The 20,234-nt window shown below is 40.1% G+C and overlaps 1 protein-coding gene across 5 annotated transcripts; it reads left to right on the top strand.

Moving 5' to 3' along the window:
* The first annotated feature begins 4,288 nt into the window (after positions 1–4,288).
* C1D (C1D nuclear receptor corepressor) lies at positions 4,289–19,319 on the top strand. Of its 5 annotated transcripts, none has more exons than XM_037392260.1 (5): positions 4,289–4,418; positions 14,202–14,348; positions 15,700–15,766; positions 16,240–16,295; positions 19,023–19,319. In XM_037392260.1, the coding sequence occupies exons 2-5, from the start codon at positions 14,202–14,204 to the stop codon at positions 19,197–19,199; spliced, it is 447 nt and encodes a 148-aa protein (XP_037248157.1). In that variant the 5' UTR covers positions 4,289–4,418; the 3' UTR covers positions 19,200–19,319. The 5 variants fall into 5 exon arrangements, with proteins under 5 accessions (XP_037248157.1, XP_037248158.1, XP_037248160.1 ...); XM_037392261.1 differs by lacking the exon at positions 4,289–4,418 and adding an exon at positions 4,425–4,621; XM_037392263.1 differs by lacking the exon at positions 4,289–4,418 and adding an exon at positions 4,425–4,662.
* Positions 19,320–20,234: the final 915 nt, after the last annotated feature.

Here is a 20,234-nt window from a genome sequence, read left to right as displayed (position 1 = left end):
TTTAAAGCCATTCTAATTTAATTTGAGCTTAGAAAAAAAGGTATTTCCAGAGCATTTTAACTGAAAGGTGAGTCTAAGTTCACCTGGGCTTAGGCTGCCACATACACTGTCCCCAAGCCCAGCAGACTGTACTGCAACATGGGAAACTTTGGAGCTTACACTCCTTTCCCACTGTCCTAAGTGTCGCTCTAGAGTTTTTTTAGTTCCTGAAGAAGTGAGGCAGCCCTGTGGGTTACCCTCAGGACTCTGTTCCCCTTCTTACCCTATCTAGTGGCTGGGCACAAACCTGGCAGCTAGATATCTTGCACTCTTTTTCTGGACTCACCATCTGCCTTGTAATAAACCACTGCAAGATCTCTCATTCCTGCCCTGCCTCCATGCTCTCTGCATATATCTGGCCTCTGTAGAATGCAGGCAGAGACTGAAGTTACTATAAACATGCCATTGAGCCAGGCAGCTGCCTGTAACTGTCCTTTTATGAGTGTTTGCCTTCTGATTTACCAGAGGAAACATCAGGTACTCACCCCTCTTCTATGGAGTTGCAAGCGCACGTAGGCAGGCAGGTACTGGCAAGCAGATGGGTGTTCATGCTTCAGTTTACTCCTGCTACACCCTCTTCTGGTAACTTGCTGGTGTGCCTACACATCAGATTGCAAATTCATTAGATTACACTGCAGAGAAACAGGCCTCGCAATCACAAAATGCCTACCCTAGCAACGCCCAGTGTGGCTGAGGCCCTTCAGACACAAGTGTACTAAACACACTAACATCTCCCAGACCGGTCTGCTCACTCTGACCTGGGATTTTGAAAGGTACCATCTCATCCTCTGCTTTTTAATAACTCTGGCCATAACTTGACTTTAAACATGCTAGGCCAGGAACTGTCATGAAATGGTCTGCAGCTCAGGGAATGCAGGTGCAGACTAACTCACTCTTGAAATGGTTTAAAATGTGATGTCGCACAAGTTTAGACAAACGCATCTTAAATGCAAGCTACAGACTGACTAGAGGTAACACAAAAATTCTCAGTTAATTTCAACACACAGCTTAGCTGTACTCTCACTGACTTAATCTCGTTTAAGTCTGTGTCAGTTTAGCATTTTCAGCGTGGTTGCTGAATCTCTAGAGGTTAAGACAGAGACCGACAGAATAAAAGGCATTCTCTCTGTGTTTGGATGTACTGGCTTTCCAGTAATTGCTAGAAAGGGCTTATGGTGGACACCTGATAAAAGTGTCTACTTATAAAGGTTGAATTATTTAATGAAGTAACTCTCCTGCTCTATTAAGACTCACATTAAAAGGCCAAAAAGAGCAATTAGTGTCAGCAGCAGCTGGATTTGCAGACAAAGCGATTCTATTGCTTTATTTTCTCCCTTAGGATGACTATAGATGCCTATTACAACCACCTTTTGCTTTTGGTCTGATTTTAGTGTCTGCATTTCTATCCTGCTGATGATTTGTTAACCCTTTTGCTACAAGTAGCTTCTAGCATCCTTCTTTGTATTCATACCAGATTCACAGCAGAAGAATATAGGCTATTTTTTTATTATTTATCTTGTCTTCTATATGAGCATCTCCAAAGGCTTTTTCAGTGGCATTGCTTCTGGGAGTTGGAGTTGCCACAGTTGGTCTGTACATCAGACTGTGATGCTTTGCATGACCCAGGCTGTAAACATAATGTTTCCAGTGACGTCAAGACTACAGGATTTGGCCTCCACATCTGCTCAACAAAGAACATTGTGACTCTGCAGGAGGCAATATATAGTATATACAATGAATAAGATACATCATAATAAAGGAGTAATTATGTTAAAGATGCCTGTCACTGACTGCTTTGGAGAAAATATTCAAGATTGTTTTCTGTTGTTTTGGGAATGATGGAGAAAAATCAATAATCATTCACAGGCCTCTCAAATGAAATGGCTTCCATTAAGTACTGGATGGCAGTATAGCTTTTTGTGGATAGATTTTTGTATAGATATCCATATATATAAAAAAATAATATATTTTCAGAGTGGCATCAGCATAAAACAATTGAATTATATGAGCTGTATCTCAACCAGATTTTGGCTAGAATAAATGTAAATCCTTAACTCCTCACTCTCTGCTCTTGAAAACCAACCAACAGCACAGCCATTTTAAGCAGAAAATGAATGCTAATATACCTAGTAATCCTCTGAGTGAACTGCCTCAAGAAATTCCAAGACTTATGGCGCCTAATATGGGAACTCCAGTTAACTGAACAAAAGTATTAAATCTGTAGTAGTTTGGAGCCAGTAGCAAATCTCTTAACAAACATAAACCACTAGAAGGAGACAGAGAGCCACACTGTATGATCATGAAATACTCTGAGTACAACCTGTACTGCATTAATGCTATACATGGTTACAATCTTCTACAAACAGAGTTGGCTGAATCTGAACACTGATCAGCATGCGTTGCATTTTCCTTTGATTTTGTAATTGAAACAAATTACTTGGTTTAGGAAGTAAGACTCTGGCAGAAATGTCTACCTAACTTTTGGTAAATCAATTAGTCCATCAGGTGACTTCTCTCTCTGCATTTCCCAACCTATGATGTGAATACTGAGGTACGGATGAACTAAACATACGTCAACTGTTCTAAGGTCCTTATAGACATTTGGCGCACTGGAAGCGCAAAGTATTATTTCATTTAGGAGTGCAAGTCTTGCTATTTCTCTGCTACCCTTCAGAGTGTTATATTTCTGATTTTTTGGGGGGGAAAAACCAAAACCAAAACTCTTCTAAATTCCTTTTTACCTACTGTGCATAATTCTGGAGTTGTACTAGTAAAAATGAACAAGATAAAATAATTAAGACCATGCTTTTTGAAAATAAGAAAAGGTCATGAAAATTTAGTGAAATGTTATATTATTACACTAAAATATTATGAGACAGTAAGGATACCATGCCCTACTTCAGTGGTTCTACTATGCATATTTTCACCCCACATACAGCTGAAAGGCTCTTAAAGAATCCCTGTGTTTGCTGGTTTCATAAATACTGGTTTTTTAAAAAAATATTTGTATTGCTTTTGCAGCCATTTTTGGTTGAAACTGAAAACCTAAACCTCTAAGTCTCCTGGAGGAAAAGAAGATGACAAGATGTGAACAAGTAACTGTTCCATCTGAAGATCTTTAGATATGCTTTCAACTGGGAGTAGGGAAAAAGACTCTCATTTGCAGTTCATACCGATTTAATTAGAACACAGTATAGCACTTAGATGTAAACCAACCTATTAAAAGGAAGCTCACTTTTGCAGTATTTTAAACTACATTGAAAGCACAGAGAAGTGCACTGAAGCTAGGTCAGACCCCAGACTTCCAGTCTTGTTCCCCCTACAAGTACACTCTTCCACTTTCCCCAGTCTCTACCTCATCCTTCATCAGACTGGACCTGTTTCTCTCTTCCTCTAGAAACACTGATGCTGAGAAAGCCAGCTCAGTACACTTCGTTCAGGCAACCAGCCATGACTTAATCAGCCACATATACTCCTGCATAACCTACAGTTGAGAACAGGCCCCCTTCAACCACCCTGAAGGATTCCAGTGATCCTATCTTAACCTGCCTTGGAGGGGACAGGCTGCAGATTTTAGTTACAATAAGCTTCAGATGAGGTTGTGAACAGAAAGGAGGCGAAAAAGGTTGTTGGCTAGGAATGCAGTACTTTTGATGCAGATGCCGACTTCTGTTTTACTGTTTATCAGAATGTAAATTGGTGAAACGTGGATCTTCTCTTTGGGAGCCACAGATGTGTTTGTGCAATATTCCAGTCAGCAAGCTCTCATGGTGGAGAAACACGCTGCATTTTGAACCCAGGAACCCAGATTTATTTGTTGAAATCGTGAGGAGAAACACAGCGGAAATTACAACCAATAATGATGTCAGAAACCACCCCTCACTCGGGGATGAGGTGAAGCAGTGCAGCCTCAGTCAGAACTGACACCACCCTGCTGGGCTGCCCCCGTGCAAACACCGCATCTCCGGCATTAAGGAACCACATCCAACACCAGTTTGTGCCTCTCTTTTTCCACGAAAAAACTGAAGTCTCTGGGAACAGCAGGAGATTTTATCAGCTGTTTACCTCCTCCACCTAAGCGGCCTGGCTGCCGAAAAACATGTTTTCTGCCCTAAGAAGAGCGGGCCCGGTTAATTTTTGTTACGGCCGGATCCCTGTCATCCGCGCACCCGGCACGTCAGCTGCGGGGAGGGGGTCTGTGGCCGCTCCCCAGGCTGCCATCCCCGCCGGGCCGCCACCCCCCACGGCGCAGACCTGCGCAGCGACGGCCGCGCTCCCGCCCGACGGCCCTGCCGCTGACGTCACTGCTGCGCGCCGGGGGAAGCCCCGCCCCCTCGCCGCTCGCCCGCGCGCGGGGCCGGGCCGCCTGCCACCCTGAGGTAAGAGCGGCTCCGGGCTCCTCGCCCCGCGGCGGGCCTGCCTGCTTCTCTCCCTTCCCCGCCGCCACGGCTCGGCCTTCGGGGCGGCGGCGGGCCCGGGCGGGGAGAGGCAGGTCTGCCCGTGGGGTGGGAGTCGTTACCCGGGCCGGCAGAGCGCTTCGTGTGGCGTGAGGCGTTTTCCTGAGGCGTTTGAAAGGAGCGAAGTGCGTGGTCGGGGATCAGGGGCCTCGATGGCCGTTCGCGGGTGGGGGTGGCTCGGCCCTGGGGGTTTTCGGTCCGCGGAGGTGAGGTCGGCGAAGAAGGGTCAGGCTTTTTGAAGAAGGAAGTGTCCGAGCTGAGCTATAAGCAGCGGTCCTGTGCGGGTCTTCGGGGGGTGCATCCACATCCACCCCCCGCAGGAGACGCTGTGCCCGAATGCGTGTGGGGAGTCGGGTCAGTGCCCCAGTCCCGTTATACCGTGGCTCTAAGGGATCCGTAATGCCTTTCGTCTTTCACAAAGTGGTGTTAGGACAGGAGATATTGGTTATAAACGATTGGGAAAGCCTTGCTCTGCATGAATCCTTACTTCACCTGGTACACGTGTGATCCAGGAGCCTGTGTGTGGCCTAAGAGCTAAACTAGGCTTCCAGGGGAGCTGTAAGTCGGCGCTAAACAGTGTAAATTGTTTTGTTGTCACCGTCCCAAATGTGTGGACAGCCCTACATAACCTCCCAGAACTGGGGGTCAAGTTGTGTGCGGTACTGAGTTTGTTACTGAGCGTAAACATGGTTTAAAGTATGACTTGTTTAGTTACCTATGAAAAAGAGAATATGCACTATAGGCTTTTTAGCTGGAGTCATGCCTGGAGGATGGTTGTACCTAGCAAAGCTGTGCTGTAGGCAGTAAATGGTTATGTTCCTATTAAAAGTCAGTTAGAGTTGCAACTCAGGGAGCCTTGAGGACTTGGTAACTGTTGTAAGAAGAGTGTGTTTTTTTCAAAGAGAAGATACGTATAGTTTGCATGTACAGGCTATGGTTAAAATAGTTCAGCAGCACTCTCTTCCCATAACGGAAAGTGACGTGATACTTCAATTTACAAAGCTCAAGTACTTTGTAATAAAGCGTATCACATTGCGGTTTTCTCATGTTGCTGCTAAAGTGAAGATGTCCCCTTCCTTACACTTTGTTACAGCTTTCTGACTGCAAGCTTAAACTGCTAGCGACTTAGAAGGGACTTTGGCTTGCAAATTAAACTTTAGATTATGCTAATTAGAAGGCCTCATTTTTGAGACAAAGAAGAAAGGAAAGACTTGATCCAGAGGGACCTTGAAGGTTTGAGTGGTGGGTCAGTGTGACTGTCATGAAGTTCAACAAGGCCAAGTGCAAGGTCCTGCACATGGGTCAGGGCAGTCCCAAGCACAAATACAGGCTGGGTGGAGAATGGATTGAGAGCAGCCCTGAGGAGAAGGACTTGAGGTGTTGGTTGATCAGAAGCTCAACATGAGTCAGCAATGTGCACCTGCAGCCCAGACAACCACATCCTGGGCAGCATCACCAGCAGCGTGGCAAGGGAGGTGATCGTGCCCCTCTGCTCCGCTCAGGTGGGACCCCACCTGCAGTACTGCATTCAGCTCTGGGGCCCCCAAATGAAGAAGGACACAGACCTGTTGGAGCGAGTCCAGAGGAGGCCACAAAGGTGGTCCGAGGGCTGGAGCACCTCTCCTGTGAAGACAGGCTGGGAGAGCTGGGGGTGTTCAGCCAAAAGAAGAAAAGGCTCTAGAGAGACCTTATAGCAGCCTCCCAGTACCTAAAGGGGGCTTATAGGAAAGTTGGAGAGGGACTTTTTCCAAGTGCAGTGATAGGACAAGGGGCAATGGCTTTAAATTGAAAGAGGATACATTTAGACTATATATAAACTATATATAAGGAAGAAATTCTTCACTGTGAGGATGGTGAGGCGCTGGCACAGGCTGCCCAGAGCAGCTGTGGATGCCCCATCCCTGGCAGTGTCCAAGGCCAGGCTGGACGGGGCTGGGAGCAACCTGGGCTGGTGGCAGGTGTCCCTGCCCATGGCGGGGGGTTGGAGCTAGATGGTCTTTAAGGTCCCTTCCAACCCAAAATTCTATGGTTCTGTGTAAAATAAATAAAAATTGAAAGGTGTCTGACACATTTCTTGTTTTAAAAAATATAGAACATTACTTCCAATCTAAAATACTTGGATATTGCTGATCCTGTGGTTTATCCTGTGGTAGCAAGTATGACCCTTGCTAAAGAAATCAGAAAGCACTGAACACAAGGCTATACCCCACAATGTGAGAAACTTGAAAGTGATTGTTAGAATTCTTAAGCTTCCCATCAGAAATATGGTGCAGAATCTATGCAGACCTTTCTGATAAGCACATTTCTCTTTGAAGTGGCTTAAGATTTTTATAATAAATTCTTCATCTGTACGCAGTTGGTCTGCTTTTCATATGAAGTGCCTGCATTTAGTAAAGATTGTTTGTTTTTAATGGCAGCAGTAGAAAACTGTAGAGTGTATATGGAATGGTGAACTGTGAAAAACATAAATTTCTTTAAATAAATAAACAGTGCACTGAAATGGTGTTGGTCACCACAGCTCCAGATGGGTGTTGCAGAATCAGAGCTGGAAGAGGCAGCACAGAAAGAATAATCAAATGTGACTGACTGAGGGATAACAACGAGAATGAAGCTTGACATTGTTAACTTTAGAGATGATGCCAAGGGGATGTGATAACAGACTATGAAAGCTTTGAGGTTGTGGACTTTATTACCTTTGTCTGAGCTCTCTGTTCACTATAACTATTTGCTTTTCTCCATTCTTCCTGCGAGCTTGCTATGAGGCATTCTGCTGGGCCTCGGGATACACACCACATTTAGTTACCTCTTCATGCAGGCAGTGTTCCCTATGCATGATGCTCTGGGTTCCCTTTTCCTGGCTTCCTCTATGCTGGTTCTTTTTTCTCCCTTCCTTGTCAGGCTGTGGTTATTGCCATGCCCTCTCTTCCTGTGCCAGGCTAGAGTATGTCTCTGTTCTCCATCCTACAATGTTTTATTTCATCAATTTCAATCCCTGTGAAAACTCCATGTCCCCAAATGAGATTTCCCTATTACTCCCTCACTTCTGTGATTTCACACATCCCTTTTCTTTGCTGATAGTAGTTGGTCTTCTTTTTGTCAAGTTATCAGCCCTTAAATTCTATTTAGGGGATGGGTAGAAAAGATTGATGCAGGAAAAAAACAGGGAAAATAAGATTGATGCTTAGAACATAATGCTCAGAACACAACAGCCCACAGTTACTGCATTATGTTCAATCAAAAATGGCTAAATATGCTTCTAACAGTTGAACAGAGTCTTGTTAGCACAGTTAAATAATGAACTGCCAAAAAGAGATTTGGGTCACTATTCTAAACAGTAGAGAAAGGTACTGCATGAAGTACAAATACAGGAAATTGAATTCTGATGAAAGCAAGTACTTTTTCATGCCTTGTGGAACTAGTGGCTAAAGGAAAGAAAGGAGGTCAGCAGTTCAAAAGGATTTTTAAGCTCCTTGGCTTTAATTCTGGATGTTCATGCTCCTGATACCAGTGGAGTGTGGCAGCAAATTTTAGAAGATGTAGTAAACTCCATGGTTTAGAGTATACAGCAACTATCGACTGGAGACAGGTTATTTCCTGTTAGCTGCAAATTTGGTAGAAGTATTCAGGACTGATTGGTTTCACAAACAAAAGCCCTCTGTGTGTAAAATGTTTTGTACAAGGAGACAGTATTTTGCTGTATGAGAAGTTCTTGCTAGGTTCAGTGTAACCAAAAGTGTATGTTTTAAAGACCAGTTTAGATGTATAAATTTAACATCACTTTAAAGCCCCAGTCATGAACTGAGCTGTGGTAGCATAGTCTGAGTGTGAGAGCTTTTATGAAAACCTCTCACTGAGAAGTCTTCTGGACATACCTAAAGAAGGCTGGTTTCATTGTTGTATTTACTGATGGGTGTACTGATGGGTTGGAGCGGAATGAGAGCCTGGGTATATTTGATTTGTTCAGAAGAGGAAACAACTGTGTCATCAAAATGTGGAATTTAGGACAGCTGATTACAGAGAGTAAAAATGTTTTATGAATCATGCAGATCAAGCTGAAGGTTTACATCAAAGTTGGTGTGGATATAGATGGGGCCGTAGTGAATATGGGTTGTTTAATCCAAGTTGAGATACCTGTTTTCTCTTGTGATACCTACCATGGGCTGAAGTGTAAGTGAGCCTTAGAAGTATTATTCCCTCCCTTTAAATTTGAATATTTTTTAAAGACAGATAAGAATAAACTTTGCAAATCCTTTGAGGCTCGAGAGACTTTATCTCAGTGGCATCAGCAAGAGCCTGATGGCTGTGAGCTGTTCTGTAGGGTTCTTCTGTGCATACTGGAATGCTGACTGGAGCCCAGCTTTGAAGGCAGGGTTAAAAATGATTGCTCGGCTGTTGCCCGTTTGTAATATAGTACAAATTGTGCATTGGGTAACTACTGTGGGTTGAGTTGGGATATTTTTAGGGGATCAAGATAAGCCTGTTGATGCGTACTTCATATTTCATGGTAGGCTTAATTACTTCTGCAATGGAAATCTTTCTGGCGAACAAGATTGCGAGTTGGCATTGCAAGAGTGCTCTGACTAATTGTACTTGGATCTGCTCTCCAGCTGCCCCATGCTGGCTTGAAAGGCGGTAGTAGCAAAACAGATCTGTGAACACAGTGACGACTAGCAGGCAACTAATTATTTATTATGCAGCAATAATGCTGAGCAGTGTCTGTCACAGCTTAGAGCCTGTCGTACTTAAGAGCTTTGCAGACATTGAAATAAAGTGGATTTCTGTGCCCAAAAGAGGTTTGTGATCAAAGAACTTAGTTGTGATCACTTGTAGCTTTAAACTTAAGATGCTTGTTGCTCCGTTCTCCTACAGCCACAGCAGTGAACTACAGCGTTTGAGCAGAAGGGACATCACTGCTGCACTTGTGCATCAGCCACATTCACTGCAGGTTTGTGAGTCAGAACTCAATGAGAGAGAGGACAGTGTCAGTTTTTAGGAGTGACAGAGATGGTTTGTGATACTGATGCTGCTAATGCATTTGTTTTGAATTGGAGAGCTTTTTTATATGCCCTGACCAAAAGGTGTTGGGTTTGTTTTGGGTTTCTCCATATAATATGTAAATATCCATGAAAAGAAGGAAAGTCTGATCTGACTTTTGTTAGGTGAATAATCTGAAAAACTGAAAGATCTGAGCTTAGTATGAAGACAAGGTCTTCTAGTGTTTTAAGAAATAGGTAAGAATTAAAATGAAGTGTGAAGTGAGTTGCAATATTAAGCAGAATGGTTGCTAAATTGCTTTTGTCTTCTCTGTGCATGTTACAGAATATTACAAATACACCATGTTTATGCTGAACTTGCAGATATAATTCCAGTTGAAAACCATGTGCATGATGCTAACACGGAGCATTTTTTAATTCTGTCTTTTGGGGTTTTTCCAATTGCCATGTTGATATATGCATGTAGCTCCTGTTACTTTCACCATGCATCTTCAGCAAAATCTCTTGTAGAGGTACCCAGGGCCTAATTAGAGTTTGTATCTGTCAGTATGACAAATTCAGTTTTGCTGTGGAGGTGGGCAGGAAGGGAGGTGTGGTTTTGCTTTTTAAGCCAGCTGGCAATTACTTTCTAAGGCTTGTGTTAAAGCACCAGATATATTCAAAGATTATTCATAAAAGCCACCAGCAAATTGTCTGCAGTTTCCCTTTTTCATTTTCTCACCTTTCTATGCCAGTCATGGGTGTGCTTTTCTTGAAAGGAGTCTGCAGAGCTCTTCTTGTCATTCTCCTGGAAGATAAATGGGAAGATAGACGATTTTGCTAGTTGTATTGTGCACAATCATCTGTATTTTGTTTTTATTTAAACTTCCTTAATACTGCATTTAACTCAGTCTGATCTTAGATCAATAGCCACATTAGCACTACAGTAAACTGCTTCTGTTTGTCACCCATTTAGTCTTTATACCATCTGCAGAAGATCATGTATTTTCTCTTGCTTTCTCCTTTTCATATTTGTGTCTTTTCTGTGGCTCATCATCTCTGATATTTTCTTCCCTTCCCTTTTTGCAGGTTGAGTGTATTACTTGCTGTGGTTTATACTGTGTTGTCTAAGTAGAAGTTTACACGAATGTAGTCATGTTATGTAGATGAGAATTTATTCAGAAATTTTTAGAATATTCAGAAATTTTTCACCTGTGAAAGCTCGTAAGACAATTTTTGATTGGACTTAAATGCAGCGAGTAAGTTTTCTCATGAAAATGGTTTACTTATTTAAAGTTCTTTTCTTCCTCAAATATATTTCTTTTTTATGCTGTTTTCTCAGAAACTACATGGCAGTTTTTGATGTTCAAGGTTAAAAGGGAAAGTTGTTTCTAGTAGATTGATGTTGTGAAGTCATACCACATTTTTCATTGCTATTTATTTGCTTTGTGTCCTTAATCAAAGTAGGCCTTTTCTCTCCTATTTTATGTTTATGGGTTGTGAACTTTCCTGTGCATTCTCAGAATTAAAGCTCTTACGAAGTATTATCATCATGCACACAACCACAGATTATGTGTTCTCAGTTACAGGTGTTATTACTTAATAATGAAAATGCTGCCTTATCCTTATTTCCCTTAGAGTTCCCCATTATTCACATACTTACTTAGCAAATATTTTCATCATCATTTCTCTTATCTGAATATTTTTACTGTCCTTAATTTTTTTAAGCAGGATCTCTGTGCCAGATAAAATTTCACTGAAAATCAGCAAATTCAACAAGAGAAGACCTGTGCAGTAAGCATTGACTCCAGGAACTGAGTTAAATTTCTGTATGTTCAAAATATATAGAGAGGAACACTTGTAAAACTTTGAGGAAAATTTTCTTTGTGGTTTAATAACTGAAACATAACTATTGAGGGCAGTATAGCCTTTAGGTATGTTTAGAGAATCACTGATGTGGTCTTAGTTCCATCCTTGGCTTTGTCATTCTGCAGGTGCAACTGTGCAGTCTTTGTGTTGATTTTGGCAGAAAAAATTTTGCAGTGTTTCCAGCGTATGCTTTTTGTAATGTAGTGTAAGTTTTCTCTTGTTGATTTAATATTAGCAAAACTATTTTAGGCTGTTGACTGCTGCCTTATTATTGGCATGCGCCAACACTGTAACATAACCTGCTTAGAGATTAGTAATGCTGAAACAACAGCCTGATGAAAAGAGAGAGGTCCCTACTCAGCAGGAGTAGGAACTTACTAGTTCCTGTTGAAATGAAAAGAAAACACAAGTTCAACAGATTCTTCCCTCTCCCTGGGCGGAAGGAGCGGACTTATCAACGAAGGGTGATGTACACAGGCTGATGTACAGCCTTGTTTAACTGAGGGCTGATGTATTTCTGTCCCCCTCCCCCGGCTTTCCTTGCTAATTGATAGTGTCAAAATTCTCTTTCATGAGACAGCAATCATAGAAAAAATATCTTTTGGACTGTATCTCTTATCTTTCCTTCTATCTTCGTATTCTTTCTCTGTTTCATTCTTTAAGTCTAGCTTGGAATATTGGAAAGAATATCATATATGCTCTAGTGACTGTTTATCCTTGCAACTGCTGTAAAGTAGCTTAAATTAGTTTTAATTGATAACACATTACTGCAACTGGTTTTTGTTGCTGGTTTTTTATTCCTGCAGTTGCTGCTGCTGCTGGATGCCCTGATAAAGGGAGAGAGAAGAGTTGGAATTTATCACTATGTTCATATCTGTCTATCAAATTAAGACCATAGTAGATAACGTATTGTAGTGATGGTAAGCTCTGTAGAAGATTGTTGGACTGGATTACACCTCTCTTCCTGTATGTGTAGTAAATGTGTATTGACAGACACCTTCTAACCAAGCTTAACTGTATTAACAGCTGGGAAAATCTAGTTTCTTCTGTAGCTTTGAGTATTTTTTTATGCTGTATTATATGACTAAAAGTGAACAGCGAACATGGTTTCTGGATTCTTTTGATCAGCCTGAGAAGGGAGTAGGGAGGGGACCTTCAACATGTCATGGTTAGGATTGTGATTCTGTACCCAGTCTGAAAAGCAGCTCTGTCCGGGATGAAAAGTCATGCAGCTGAGTAGGATTATAATTCTTAACTATGCAAACAACAGCAGTGAAACTGGACTTGTTAACTGGCCAATCATATTTCTGGAATCACACTGGTGCGGTTAAAACTGGAGTTGCAGACAAGCTTGAGTAGCTCCACACTGTTTTTCCTCCCAATCCTCCTTCTGTTTGACCTCCAGGAGACAATATAAATAAAAAGAAACGTCTCTCACATGTACCATGCTCTTGCCAGGAAAAGGGAAAGATCAAATCGTTACCTAAAACAAATGCCAGTGATGTGACAGCTGGTTGCTGTTTCCTTGCTGTTTGCAGTGACTGTGTGGCTTGGTGTTTATGGAGAAACTGCGCTTTATCTAACTTATGTTCCCACTCTCTGTACTCAGTGGCTGGGTAGTGGGATTATTACACTGATCCTAAGTAGGAAGGACTGCAGTGATCCAGGTGGCCCCACTGTTCATGATGCAGCTCATCAAATGGGCAGGAAAATTATATATTTCTTTTCTTCTTTCCTTATAACATTCCAAAACTTGTTGCTCAATCAGTAGAAGTTGTAGAAAATAACGTAGCTTTAAGTAGCATTAACTCCCCAAGATAATATGTGATTTTTTATTTGAGAAGAATTAAAGGTATTGATTGTAAGCCAGCAGCCAGGTGGCTCAGCAGTAGCCATGCCATGTAACCATGAATGCTGGGATCAAAAAAGGAGTGCTTTGGGATTTTTCACATAGAATTGTAAAATCTTAAATCGTTTAGGCTGGAAGAGACTTTAAAGATCGAGTCCAGCTGTTAACCTGGTGCTGCCACGTCCGCTGCTAAACCATGTCCCTAAGTGTCACATCTACACTGTCTTTTAAATACCTCCAGGTATCAACTGCTTCCCCAGGCAGCCTGTTCCAATGCCTGACAACCCTTTTGGTGAATAAAATTTTCCTCTTTGCTTATCTCACAGTTGCTGTACATAGCCGTGTCTGCAAGATTTCCAGAGTATTTTGCAATGGCCAAATCAGCTCTGCTTTGTTACTGGTAGAGTTGTATCACAGATTAGAATACCCCATAGAGAATTCAGAAAACTGGATACAGCGTTCACAAGAAGAATTTCTTGGACCAACTCCTAAATTTAGCATTGGAAGATGTAACTGACCCTGACATAACTGGTGCTGCATAACCGCTTTAAAACTGAAGTAATGCCTGTTCCTATGACAGGCTGAAGCCATATTCCTGTTTGGTTTGGTTTTTTTTTTTTGTTTGGATTTTTTTTAGTGTCCTCCCTGTTGCTTGGTGTAGCTCTTTATATACAGTGATTTATGGAGCAGTTCTTTTAAACAAGCAAATAATTTCTTTCTATCACAGACTGTAAAAGCTAAATACTGTTTTGGGACTCTTACAAGAATAGGTACTACAGTCGTGTCATTTGTAATGCTCCTTCATGCCATTTTGCACAGCAGTTACGAGATACCCCTGAAATTATACGACCTTTAACTATGTCACTATTGACATTACCTGCTAGAACTCTTCAGAAGTAGGCATTTCTTATAATGTTTAATGAATTAATGCTAATGCTTTGTATTGTAAAATACAGTCTTTTGACTCCATAGAGACTTAATGAAAAGGATTATGAGGTTGTTTCCTCTTTCCAGATGGAAATGTCAGAAGATGATACTAATACGGAAGACTACCCCACTGAAATTCATGATTATCTTGCAGCATTTGAAAAATCTCTTGGTTCTGTAGATGAGATGCTGAAGACAATGATGTCAGTTTCCAGGAGTGAGCTTCTCCAAAAGGTAAATAATTTTCCCTTTGACAACCTTTTTGTTATTAATACAAGAACACTTGGGAACCCAAACTGAAATAAAAGGGTCTGTTAGGCTAGCAGCCACACAGAAATAAAAAATATGACGCTTCCTACCCTTGATACCTAATATTTGAAATTCTTACGTTTCTAAGATATCCAGATGGTCTTACAAAGGAAACAAAGCAATATATGCTGCTCCAAGCTGAAAAGTGATGATCTTACCAATGAGTCATTAGGTGGAGGACATTCTGGCTTATTCCTGGCCTTCCTTAAAATGCACACTGAATGCCTTTCATAACAGAGAGGTCATTCATGTTTTTTTTCCTTTTCACAACAAACTTAACGGAACATGGTATACCCAGAAGGATGTAGAGGTGGATTGACAACAGTGAGAATTGATCTGATTCTAGAAGTCTGGACTTGCAGAACCTGATGTTTGAAAAACTGAGCTGTCTCCTCTAGCTATGTTATAAGTGCAAGTCTGTACAACGTGGGTTTTTTTCGGGACATAAAGACAGAGCAAGGTACTGCCCAAAGACTTCATACAAGCCTCTCTATCTTTTAACATTTAAAGCCTAACATGTAATTTCTTTCTGTAGGGCAAGAAAAAGCTAGCACATGGGGGAACTTCTTTATCCTCTGAGGATTTCTAACACAAATAAATTATGAAGAAAACAGCCTTGACAACACTGATCTTTTGACAGTATCCATGTTAGAACTAGTGAGCTGTACAATGGTGTTATCAGAGTTTCTGGAAATCCTATAGAACTAAAATAATAAATTGACTCTGACAGTCAAGGAAAAAAAACCCCTCATTACCTTTATTCTTCCTTTGCTTTACAGCCCTAAGTATTCCAGCATGCGTTGAACACAGTCTACCATGTGTACTGTTATGTTAATGTTCATTGATTCTCTATAGCATAATATATTCACATATGGGCTTCAGCAACCTTAAGACTTTATTTATTTATTTTTATTCCATTGATAGCAACAACTATTTTGAATTACGTTTCTGTGGAAAAGCAGGGATTTAGTTCTGACTATGGCAACTGTAGTCAAAGAGCTATGTACCAAGAGATTTTTGTGTTTTCAGCCATATGGGACTGGCATTTAACATCAGACTGGGAAAACGACATGAATACTTGCAGAGGAAAGAACGGTTCTGTGATGGCATGGAAATAGGCATAGATATGGTCTCGGTGAACTGGTGGTACAGAAATGTGCTCATTTAGTGTGGGTTTGTTATGAATGCATTCACAATTATAAAATGTGCATATTACTAAAATTGTGCATATCTTGTTTAAAAATGTGCAAAAGTGTGTGGTTTTTTTTCATTCTAGTTAGAGCCTCTTGAGCAAGCAAAGCTGGATTTGGTTTCGGTGTACACATTAAATTCAATGTTCTGGGGTAAGTATGTGGTAGGAGGAAAAAGTAGTGTTTATGATTGCCATTTGAACACCTTCTAGACAGCTGCAAACATTAAATAATCATATTTCATAGCAAATAATCAGAAACTTGTAATTACTGTGAGGACACAAATCATTGCCATCTGTAGGGTAAATGATGTCCAAACTCCAAATCAAAAATAGGTATTTACAAAAGCTGACTTTGGACATGCATTAGGATGTTTCTTTCTGGGCTTTTTGTGGCAACCTTTCCTGCCCTTTTAAGGACAGCAGGTTTAACCATGTTAGATTTTATTATTTTTTTTTAGCTGCAATACTTGATGATAATAGTTCGTCAGATACTTAACAACACAGTTAACTTCAGTTCTTATTAATGGTTTTATGTGGAAAGTACAGTTTTCCTGTGTGACTGATTGATTGGGTCTGTAGTTATGACAGCCTTCAGTTTCAAAAAAACATGTATTTTTCTTGTAGTATACTTGGCTACTCAGGGAATCAATCCAAAGGAACATCCAGTGAAACAAGAACTGGTAAGATTCTAAGATTCTTACACTTCACGCAGCGCAGTATCTTACTTGCCCAGGACAGTTAACTCATTTAGAAATAAAATAATGTTTCTATCTACATTTAAAATTGGTATGTTGCCATAATAATATGGATATGGTACATGGTGTTGTGTAATGTTCATATGCCCTGCTGGGCTCCCTAAATTAAAAAAGTTGTATTTGTAGTTCCAAACAGTACTGTTTAAAGCAAAGAAAATTGTAGAGCCTGCTGAAATTAGAAAAGAACAAGAAGATGAATGATGTCATCTTACCTTTTCTTTTCTCCACCTTTGTTTGAGAATTGGATTCTGAACAGAGCAGCTTTTCACTTGTATCTGTTAAATGGAAAGATGTTACATATCTGATAATAATTTATAACTTCCACTATGGCATTTTTTTCTTATAAATACTTGGAATCATGTTAATCTCTGAGGCTGCCTTTTCTTACTTTTGTATGACTCTAAAAGTATAGTGTGGTTGATTTACTAGTGAAGCCGGGAAAGAGCCCCCCTCCCCTTTCCAAGTCCTCCATTAATTCATTTTCTCAGCAGTAAAGAATCCAGTTCAGCAACAAAGCTAAAAGCTTTTTTGGCACCAGTTGTATGTGTATTGTCCAGTAATTCTGCATTAGTGACATATTTACAACCTATAATAAATCTTCTAGGTTTGTCTTTATATTCCATTTAGATGCACGACTACAGTATAGAAGGCTGGCTATCTTGAAAATTCTGCTGACTTAAAAAATCAAATAATTTAGCCTAAAGAAAAAATACCAATCAAAACTTATAGCTATCCACTTTAATTCCTATATAAATGAAAATATTAAGTCTGGGCAATCATAAAATACTTAGCTTATAATGTAATACTTACATAACCAGTAGAACGGAAGATAGGACTGAAAAATGTGGAAAGCTAGCCTGAATAACAAGAATACTTCTATTTTTAATTTTGTGAGCTTTTCAGTAGTCTAGACTGTATCTTATTAAAAATGAATCAGTTAATATTTCATGAGCTTTCAGTCAGTTTCTTGTTCCTCCTACATTATATAGTGTCTGAATATTGTGTTAATTTAGCAATGCTAAATAATAAATTTTATCTCTTCTGCTGTGGATATTTTTTGCTGGTATTTTACTTCACAATTGCCAGTCATTTAAACTCTGAAGAATGAGGGAATCATCATAGTCTGGGTTCTTATCCAGTTCTCTTTTCCTTTTACAAGTATCGAGGTGAATGAATGCACATTCCTTCCTTCCAAGAGCACTGTGATACTCTTATTCATGTTGAAAGGGAATAAAAAAAAGACTTATATCACAATTGTTTTGTTTTTAGAATTGCTCTTCTTGTGTACATACAGGGAATACACAGGGCTTCAACCTGTATTAAAACTCACATTCAAGTGATCAGAGTTCATTTCTTTTGTCACGTTGACATTTGTCAGCTCCTTTTTCCCATGCTGATACACGTAGGTTTGCCATCTGTTCTCATTAGCCATCTCAGGCACCAAAGAAATATTACAGTCTATCATGTTTTCAGACCCTGTAAAGCTCTCCTCATTAAAGCTATGTTTTTGAACAGCAAGAGCATCCAACTTTTTGTCAAATCAGTTGCTTATAATGGTCACTGAAGAACTGAAAATAAGTCCCATAGTGTAGGTCTTGTAACTTTTGTTCCAGATTCAAAGAGCTGTCAATGGCTGTGTGATAAATTGTGGGTTACATAACATCAACATTTATTTAGTTAGCAGTATCCAGAAATGTTCTGTTAATCCACATTTATAATTCAGCTATTGAGTAGAATGCTATATATATGTGTGCGCATATATATATATATATATATATATGTTACTGGTTTTTGTATTACAGTAACACCTAAAGGCCCTAGAGTTGAAGGCCATATTAGGCTAAATATGTAGACATGAAATCTATCAACCAAACTTCTGTGTATGTTACATCAATCCAAGCCATGCTTTGTTCAAAAAGAACCTTAGATACCAAATGACTATGGTAGGCTAAGATGGCAAGAAAGTATCTCCTTGCTTTGTGGAATGGCAGTGGAAACAGAGTTTGTTATTTATGGTCATAAAGGAACTTATGGTACAGCTGGAAATTCATCAGGCTGCCTTAAATTGATAGGCTCCCTTGACCATTTCAGGATCTTAACCATAAGACTTCTGTGTAGTTGCATGTGTAATGCTTGGTTTTGTGTAAGATGCTTTTTGGTTTTACTTGGATGTGCTGAAGGTTTTTTTGATTTGTTTGGTTGTGGGTTTTGTTGTAGACAGTAGTCAGGCAGTATAATTCATCTATAAATATGTCAAATATTTAAATATTATTTTGCCCTCTTTATGTAGGCCAAACTCTAAATTGAGTTCAGTATTTTGTTTTCTGACTTTGCTTGCAAGAACAATTCTCAGCTCACTGTAAATTAGATGCAAAGTCTTCATCTCTGTAGAACTTCATGTTCCTATGACAGTGGATGTCACACAGATATTAGTATGGTAGGTGCCTGTGATGGAAAACTTGCTAAAGGGGAAAACTCAAGTTTGCAAAGAGCCTGGTATATATATTCAAATGATGCTGGTTTTCTAGGTATTATAGTTATAGAAATGTACAGTGTGGAGAGCTTCTACTTACTGTTATTTTAGCAGCAATCTTGGGAGAATGGTGTGAAATATACTACTTATTTTTTCTCCCCACCCCCCCTTCTTCCTAGGAGAGAATAAGAACATACATGAACAAGGTCAAAGAAATAGCAGACAAGAAAAAGGCTTCCAAACTTGATAAAGGCGCTGCTTCTAGATTTGTAAGAAACGCACTCTGGGAACCAAATGCTGAAGATGAACATACCTCCAAAACTCCTGCTAAAGGAAAAAAGAGAAAGATGGACTAACTTTTTGTTTCCCCTTATATAAATCAGAGACTCCTAGAACTTACTTCAAAATGTGTTTTGCATACTGCATGCACCTTGCAGAGGTGCTTAATCTTGATTAAGTTATACTTAAGAATTTTATAGGATTGTATTTTGTCCAGAACACTTGTCACTGAGGTGATTGAATTGTATGTGTATCTAGAAGTCCCATTTGGTGCGAGAAGTAACATTTCAGTATTCAAATGATAATGACCTGACACACTCTTGCTGGTAACAGACACTAGTGATGTTTTGCTCATAATGCCTAAGAATTCCTTCTTTTTTTTACTGCTGAATGATTCTTTTTTATACGTCCTTAATCTTCTGAATATTAAAAAGTCTCAAAGAATGCTATCCAGGCTGTGGTGTTTATGAAAGAGCCATGTTTACTTTCTCATTACATCATTGTGTGAAGTGCTGTATTTGTAGTTAAGGTTTATTCATTGTGTTAAACTGTTTCCTTTCCAGCTTCTGAACTTGAACATATGCCACATTCCCCTCTGTTGCCTCTGAGAAAATCAAGCTTCAAGGGCCACAAGCAAACAGCCTGAATTCCACTCTAAGCTACCGTGTCTAGTCAATGGAAAAACTAGGTAACCCCAAAGGGAAATTTGTAGGGTCCAAAAAAAGGAGCAGGCTAGGGACAGTTATTAGGAAACAGCACGTGCAGGAACTTGATTGGAATTTTGGCTGCAGTGCTTATCCCTTACTGCTGACACTGTGAGAGAAAGAATGTGCTCTGAGGTGGTAGGAGTGTGGTCATCCATTGCTATTTCTCAGATCTTCATCGGGAAGAGTATTCTCTGGTGCAATAAAAGCTGTTGTTCTGTCTTGCAACCATTCTATTTGTTTTCAACACGTGAAGCTTAGTCATTTAGGAGAAGAGGTGTGTTACTTTCTTCTGAAGAACCTCACTAGTTCATTTTTCAATATGCTACAAAGCAAAACACAATTATCTGCCCAAAAGCTATTTAACAATTAGCAGTAACCTAACTACTTATGAAGGAAAAATAAACA

This window comes from Falco rusticolus, chromosome 6, assembly GCF_015220075.1.
Source record: "Falco rusticolus isolate bFalRus1 chromosome 6, bFalRus1.pri, whole genome shotgun sequence".
Taxonomy (NCBI): Eukaryota; Metazoa; Chordata; class Aves; order Falconiformes; family Falconidae; genus Falco; species Falco rusticolus.
The sequence above is the reverse complement of the archived record's forward strand: the minus strand, read 5'-3'. Positions and strand labels throughout refer to the sequence as shown.